The 8,504-nt window shown below is 38.3% G+C and overlaps 2 protein-coding genes across 2 annotated transcripts in view; one reads left to right on the top strand and one right to left on the bottom strand.

Annotated features, from left to right (window-relative positions):
• The window catches only part of AKAP19 (A-kinase anchoring protein 19), a 39,572-nt gene extending 38,835 nt beyond the window's left edge, over positions 1-737 (bottom strand). Inside the window, exon 1 of the mRNA XM_075093942.1 lies at positions 709-737. The gene's annotated coding sequence lies outside the window, so the exon portion shown is untranslated. The remainder of the gene's footprint in view (positions 1-708) is intronic.
• Positions 553-7,896, top strand: MSTN (myostatin). The gene is made up of 3 exons (XM_075093941.1): positions 553-1,048; positions 3,217-3,590; positions 5,941-7,896. Exons 1-3 carry the CDS (start codon positions 676-678, stop codon positions 6,319-6,321), a joined length of 1,128 nt encoding a protein of 375 aa, XP_074950042.1. The 5' UTR covers positions 553-675; the 3' UTR covers positions 6,322-7,896.
• The last annotated feature ends 608 nt before the right edge of the window (positions 7,897-8,504 follow it).

An 8,504-nucleotide genomic window follows, 5' to 3' on the forward strand; every position in this document is an offset into this window, starting at 1 on the left:
TAGCTAGCACCTAGCAGGGAAACCCATTAAGGTTTTCTGAAATATGAACTGCTCAGTATATTTTAGTTGTTGAACGACATAAGTTTGCACTCTTTGCAATGCATTTCTAAAGTATTTTTTCCCTGCCTGCTGACAGTAATCCCCTGGGATTTTCTTTTAAACAGCACAAACTTTCCAGTCAAAAAACCTGGTAGAAGCTTAAAGCAAGTTTAGAGAGAGGTCTGTCTTGGTTCATAGTACAAGTACAGGGTTGGTATATATTTAAGAATGACAGTGCTGTCTTTCAGTACTGCTGCCCACAATACTTGGAAATATATCCTTTCAGTATGTGAAGACATATCCTCTATGAAGCACCCAGATAAATCAGTTCACCCTTGGCTGTAACTAAACGCTGTCTAGTGACTTGTGATCGACAGGGCTTTACCCTCTGACAGCCAGATTCATTGTTGGGACAGCAACCAATCGTTGGGTTTGACGACATGAGCCTAATCAAAGTTGGAGTATAAAAAGCCCCCTTGGAATATATAAGGTACACCAGTGTGGCAAGCTGTCTCTCAGATTGCATTTGCTTTCACGGATCTGTTTAGTACTAAAAGGAAAAGGGAAAGGGGAGGGGGGGTGGGGGGGGAAAGAAAAAAAAAAAAAAAGGAAAAAAGCTGCACTGAATGCAAGATCATGCAAAAGCTAGCGATCTATGTTTATATTTACCTGTTCATGCTGATTTCAGTTGATCTGGTGGCTCTTGATGATGGTAGTCAGCCCACAGAGAACGCTGAAAAAGATGGACTGTGCAATGCTTGTACGTGGAGACAGAATACAAAATCTTCCAGAATAGAAGCCATAAAAATTCAAATCCTCAGCAAACTGCGTCTGGAACAAGCTCCTAACATTAGCAGGGATGTTATCAAACAACTTTTACCCAAAGCTCCTCCACTGCAGGAACTGATTGATCAGTATGACGTCCAGAGAGACGACAGTAGTGATGGCTCTTTGGAAGATGATGACTATCATGCCACCACCGAAACGATTATCACAATGCCTACAGAGTGTAAGTAACGCTGCTGCTTTCGCCTCCCACCGCTCCTCCGAGAAAGTTGTCTCCCTGCTGTAGAGCCACGCAACTCCTCCTCGGGCTCTCCCAACAGGCTGCTGGCTGAAGTCTGCTAGAGGGAGGGAGGAGAGCGTTATTTCTAAAGAATTTGAGCCAGGTTCAGATGACCGTGGTGCGATCCTTTGTTTTACTGTTCAGTTTTCGGCTTCTTATAATGTGTATGCCCTGTAGCACTTAGGATTTGCCCATTGCCTTAGAAAGCAAAGGGAGATCTGCAGTTTAGTTGACTCTGTTATCTGCAGTACTCAGGGCATTTCCTATCACAAATATAAAGTACAAGTGCAGATAATGAGATAACTATGTTTTTCTGAGGGAGGTTTCACTGGCCAGAATTTTTAGGAGCAATAGAAATCAGCAGAAATAGAGCTTAGAGTGCTAGACCTACCTAACTGCAACATTCTACAGCAAGTGCAAGTAGAGAGTTAAATTCTTGCTTCTTTGCTGATCCTATAAACTAGCACCACCCACCTCTGAGTTAAAACTATACATTTAAAGCAAATATGTGTGTAACAGATTTAAATGTTAAAATGTCCGTGCTATAGCAATCAGCTCCAGTAGTCGTGCCAAGGAAGAATGAAGGCATTTACTGAATGAGCAGATTCTGAGTTATCTTCTGAGTGCTAAACATCTGCTATGGCTCCTATCAAGTATCTTTTGCATGGCTAATACTATAGTATCTTATGTTCTTCATCAGCTAAAGTATTTGGCTATGGCAGCTGTTTTTTTAAATAACGCTTACGAATATGATGTCAAAAAGGAAAAAGATGACAGGACATATAAGGCATGTTAGCAGTTACAGATATCATTACAATACACATGCTAGAATAATATCAGCTGCGCTAGGTAGCTAAAAATGTATGCATCGATGAAAAAGTAACTCTATCTGTAAAATTTTTCAGCCTATTAGTTCATAAAGTGTGTACTTAAGAGCAATATCACTTATCACAAAGTCAAGCTCTGCCAGCAGTTTTAGTCCAGCCTATTATGTCCAAGGCTTTATAACTATCTTTAATTAAACTGTTATATAATTGCAATGACTGAAGAAAAGTCGCCGTACTTCATTGATCCGAGTTCATCTCCTACTTTTTATAAAAAGCCCTTGAACTATTTTAAATGAACTAAAGAGACAGGTATCTTAAGTGGTGAGATTTATGAATGTCAAAGCCCTGCACCATTTAAGACTAGTATTACCCATTTTATCCTGGCATGGAAATACATTGCCATGACTAGGTATGACAGCTGCATTGTAGGCTACAGGAAGGAGAAACGCTGCCCTGCACGTGACTTTCCTATAATATTGTTCGAATGAAAAGAAAATAAAATGATCTTTAGATTACTACTCTTAATTATTTGGTTTTCCATTGAGAAAGAAATTAAACTGTTCATGTAGTTTGCCCATGGCTGTCTCTGTTTGTATGATGTATAGCACACCAAGGCTGATTAGTAAGCTAGAAATAGCTGGATCACCACATGCATGTTGTGCCAGCTTATGCAAAGTTGCTACTCTGCATGCTTTATGAAGGTCCTCAGGAGATGAGTAGCAGAAGTGAGCTGGTAGTAGTCACCATGAAGTGGAAGAGGTTGTGCCCCCCCCGCCCCAAGGTAGTTTTTGTTTGGGAAAGAGGCTTTCTTGCAGCTGTACAGGTCAGCCCACAGCACTGGTACCACTGGTCAGAGCCCCGACCATGCCAGGGACGGCAAAGGTCCTCCACAGCATGCATCTTCTTGTGGTTGCCCATCATTTCTGAGTTTCAGCCTGAGCACACCTCCGCTCTGCTTAGCCTAAGGAGCACAAGGCACCAACTAGTATTATTTAGAAAATGATTAGACAAACCTCATTTTAGCTTGTTTGCAAGACAATCATTGACTCTTTGTCACGTGATGTTACTTTTAGGTGATAGCATAATGATTTTGTCGACATCCGTTAAATTTGCTGTAGAGCATAAACCACAGAAAATGAATTAAGTTAAACCCACTTTGTTACTGATACTGTTTATAATATATTGTAAGAATTCCTACACGGTCTGGGGAAAAAAAATGGGTTTATATATGCATATTTCTTTTTGTTCCCTGTTCAGTAATCTGTTCTTTCCATTCATTTATAGCTGATTTGCTTGTACAAATGGAGGGAAAACCAAAATGTTGCTTCTTTAAGTTTAGCTCTAAAATACAATATAACAAAGTAGTAAAGGCACAATTGTGGATATACTTGAGGCAAGTCCAAAAACCTACAACAGTGTTTGTGCAGATCCTGAGACTTATTAAACCCATGAAAGACGGTACAAGATATACTGGAATTCGATCTTTGAAACTTGACATGAACCCGGGCACTGGTATTTGGCAGAGCATTGATGTGAAGACAGTGTTGCAAAATTGGCTCAAACAGCCTGAATCCAATTTAGGCATCGAAATAAAAGCTTTTGATGAGAATGGACGAGATCTTGCTGTAACTTTCCCAGGACCAGGTGAAGATGGATTGGTAAGTTTATTTAGAAAAATACCATTTAAATATCTTGCATTTTATTGGAAAGTATTTAAGTTGTGTTTTAAAGATAAAATGGAAGCATTGTTTAGGGAATGGAATGGAAGATACAAGTTCTGTATAGCCAATTCTTTCATTCTTTGCTCTCTGATCATGTCAAAAATCAATGGCATTCCTGTGCCTCTGTTTCCCTATTTGCATTGAGACAAATTGCAGTACTTCAGTAAGATGTTGAGAGGCATTAACTGGAAAATATTTGGGTAATTAGTCATGGATAGTACTATCAAAAGTTACGGTCTTTTCAAATTTGAGAGAAAATACAATTTGATAAGCAATAAAGCTAAAAAGAATTGTTGCTGGATTATTTCATTGATAGGAAAGCTACTCCAGTAGCACTGAGACAGTTTTTTTGCATTCCAACTGTGAGGCAGTTTCTCCCTATTCTGTATGCATATATTTTCTATTAGCAGCAAGAATTAACTATGTTTATGAATGTGAGAACAAATCTTCTTCAAAACATTGTGTACCTTTCATATGCGATAGAGTGCATCATTCCACCTATTAGAAATGTTTGAATAGAGAAATTCTGCTTCATACAATAAATGGGTCATGATGATGAGAAAGATCATAAAATAAGTATCTCGTTTCTTTTTGTAAGCATAGATGAACAAATTAAATCTGAAGTGTACCAGTCAAACTACAGCACTTTCCTCGTTATTTATTTCTGCAAATCACTAATCCTCTGCACCCTACAAAACGTCATGAATGTATCGCAGCTGAAACAACCACAACCAAGAAATGTCTCTTTTTGAGTAAAGAATATTGTTTTACTTTTACTTCTATGCAGCAGATAAATCTGTTTATCATAGAATCATTTAGGCTGGATGACACCTTTAAGATCATCAAGTGCAACCATATTTATGAAGCTATGTACTGTTCAACTTCATAGCAGTATAATGCAGTTAAGAGAACTTAAAGAAAATGATGTGATATCTTAATTGTAGATCCAGTGCAGATGTGGATCTCCCATATTGAAACAGGCAAACTGGATACCACGATAAGGACCGTCCTCACCACCTCCACCCATTCAAATACCCAATGCTGTGTTTTCACACATGTGGGTAACCCATGGTTAACATCATCTGTAAAAACAATCCAATTCAGCAGCAGGGCAAGGTTAGATGCATGGCTGATAACGAGAGAGGAAATTTCTCTTCCCTCCGGCTCCTCTCCAGCAGCTTTCAGTACGGGGATGCTCTTCTCACCAAGCCCCTCCCATATCATTTTACCTTTGGGAGGAGCATCTCCAGCAGCTGGACAGCTTGCAGCCGTGAAGGCGGGTATCTTGGAAGGGACAAATCCACATAACAAGTTAGCTGCCTGTTATTTACTCCTAAGGAACTGTCTTCCTTCATGGAACAGCCTGGTCAGTGCCAAAGTGACCCTTGGGACTGAAATCAGTGCGTGGAAGGGAGGAAACTTCAGGAACTTTTTCAAACACGTGATTGTGAAGGTTGCAGTTTCTTTCTATTCTCAGTTGGTGACTGCAGAAACACACCTTCAGCAGGAAGCATGTGGCTCAGAGATCTGCCAAAAAGTACATTCCTGGCCACAGGGCTCTTTCAGGAGTCAAATTATTAGCTGCTTCTCCAAATTCAGTACGGCAAATTAGCCCTCTGGCAGAGGGCAAAGCTGTGAAGTACAAGTAACCTGTACCAGCAGGTGAAATACTCATTTCTACTGCCATTGCAGTGATTCAAGAATGACAGCAGTTATGGAGTGATTTTTCTCCTCCTTGGTCTGGACAAGAAGCCTTCTTTGATATCAAGAAAGCCTGAACTGAATACAACTTTAATGGAAGGAATTTCAGAAGGACTCACAAAAGGGACACCACCACCAGTTGGTCCTGCCGTTGAAAATTTTTTGAGTTCTTTGCTTCCTTTAGGGAGTTCTTCCATAGAAAAGAAAAAGAGTAGCTCTTATGGGGTTTAAAACAAAGAAAACCAGCATCAAAAATAAAGATGAGCATCCTCTAAATTTCTGAAACCTTTTAGTAGTTAACAGAAATTATGCTAGCACTGAGCTGATGGTGATTTCAGAAAGAAATACTCAGAAGTTAAAGCCCTTTATAGAGAAACAGCAGAGAAATGCTGGTCCTCAGCATGAAAAACAGGAATAATCCTTGAGCAGAGACTAACTGTAGCAGAGATTTGCAAACATTATTTAAGGATATTAATTTGATACATCTGTCTGAGATATTATCTATTTGCATATTTTTACTGAACTTGAGGTTTTACCTTGAGGTTTACCTCAATAATGCTTATGATTCCTTCTCCTCTCCTTACAGAACCCATTTTTAGAGGTCAGAGTTACAGACACACCAAAACGGTCCCGCAGAGATTTCGGCCTTGACTGTGATGAGCACTCGACAGAATCCCGATGTTGTCGCTACCCGCTGACAGTGGATTTTGAAGCTTTTGGATGGGACTGGATTATTGCACCTAAAAGATATAAAGCCAATTACTGCTCTGGAGAATGCGAATTTGTATTTTTACAAAAATACCCACACACTCACCTCGTACACCAAGCCAACCCCAGAGGCTCGGCAGGCCCTTGCTGCACGCCCACCAAGATGTCCCCCATAAACATGCTGTACTTCAACGGGAAAGAACAAATAATATACGGCAAGATACCAGCCATGGTCGTAGATCGCTGTGGGTGCTCATGAGATCATCGTGAAATCCACCGCTTTGTAAATTCTGGAAGCTACCAAAAAAAAAAAGTTATACCCCCTCACCTGTCTTTGAAACTGTGAAGTTACGTACACTAGGCATTGCCGACATCCTATTTGCTGCATGATCGGCCATCGTACAGATTTAGTGCAGCACCAGCTACAGAATGTGAACTAAAGGACAATATACCTACCTAACGGCTGGCTTTGAGCCAGTGAAAAAGAAAAGCTACAATCAAAAGCAACGGATTTAATACATTAAGTTCTTGCATTGCGAGGGAATCAATATTCAGTCATTCAGACGCAAATTTATATGCAGGTTTCAATACATGTTGGTAATCAAAAGCAAGCTCTTTCCCATCTGAGGACAGAAGGAGCGGGCTTTTAAGTCCATTTCTTCACAGCTTCACTTAATATTGTATATACAGGAAAATATATACTGGTAACATATACACCACTACACAATACCACCAGAATCATCCTTAAACACTTGAATATGTAGTACAGAATTGTGAGACGTATCAGATGAAATTCCACATAAATGGACAAATCCTGAAATTAGGGATGGCATAGTGTATTTAGTGTGTTTCCATTCCTTTTTCTCATTAGTTTGTTAGTAATCAATGGCAATGGTGCTACGTAAGCAGGCTGAGTAAATAGATAGTTATCTAAGTGAAAGAATTTAGAATAATAACGAATTTTGCCCTATCCTCAGGTACACTATTCAACATTCGCAAGAAATAGATATTTTTTAAATGAAAGGGAATAGTTTTCTAGACATAGTAAAACAAAAGGCAGCAGAGAAGTCTAACATTCAAATCGTAATCCCGCATTATAACCTGCCTTTGCAACATTACCATTTGCACTATGGTAAACCAATGCAAATAGTTGGTTGCTACAGATATTGTTTAAAAAAAACACTTTGATATAACTGACTTGTGTAATATGTATGCATCAATATTTTGTAAATAAATGTTTATTTTTTAATCACTGTTGGTATATGTTCATCGCAAGAAAGGAATGACTTTAACCTGTAGTTTAATAAACAAAAACCAATATTCTCTTCATAATATAATTTCCTGGATTTTAACACAAATAATATGTATGAACAATGCAACAAAGTAAACCATATGTTGAGAATTATACTACATTTTATATGTTTTTTACATTGGCATGAGCCATCTGTGATAAATGATGGGTGTTGACATGTTTATAAGGTTCTTTGAGTTACTGTTTGTACGGTCATTTTGATCCACAACTGAATTTCCATACTTTGAATGTTATGTTCATAAATAATGATGATACCACAAAAAGATTGCTATTAAATGCATTTTATTATATTTAAAAGTTTGCAGCAAAGTATTATCTTATTTGAGTAAACACAGCACATGGATTTCCACACAAATTCTGTACATTTTCCTTATGATAAAAAATTGTGAATTGAAATTAAAAAAAAAAAAAATCTATTTACTATAAAGTCCATTTTGCTTCACATGTGAAATACAACTGATAAACCAGGCTTTTGTTAAGCCAATACAATACCTGTTAAAACATCTTCATGTTAGTATGATACACATTTTTGTTGTATTCCAGAATTCCATTTCCTTTGTGTAAAACCACCCTAAAATTACATAAATGCTTGATTTTCTTTCCTTTCTCCTTCTATATATTTTCTGCCCATGTGGTCAATATTTTGTTTTAAGATTTCTGCTTTTTTTCTAATTTGTGTGTAAGGACATGAAAATTTAAAGTTTGTCTGAAGAGGTTTGAAACTTAAAAGCAACAGATTTTCTACAATTTCTTTTGAACTATTAGGACGTCTGCTAAAGCTGTGTCCGAGCATCAAGCAGCTGTTCAGCTTCTCCTGATGTAGTTCATCAGAGCAGGTCTCTGGGGCCCTTAAATACACTTTCATTTTAGTTTCCCACAAAACACAATCAGAGTAAATAAAAGATAATTTAAAAACACTTAGAATACAGAGTCTTGGCAAAGCCACAAGAGTAAAAGCACAATGCAATTCCTTCTTCTCCAAAACCCAAGGTTACAGAATTAAGGGAGAAGTCCTAGGTTTGTTGAAGTTAACAGCAAAACTTCTGCTGGCTTTAAGGGAGACCAGTGTTTTGCCCTTTGACTTTTAACTCATGTCATTCAGGCACCAGATAGCCCCTGCTCATTTGAGC

Source organism: Phalacrocorax aristotelis, chromosome 5, assembly GCF_949628215.1.
Source record: "Phalacrocorax aristotelis chromosome 5, bGulAri2.1, whole genome shotgun sequence".
Lineage (NCBI taxonomy): Eukaryota > Metazoa > Chordata > Aves > Suliformes > Phalacrocoracidae > Phalacrocorax > Phalacrocorax aristotelis.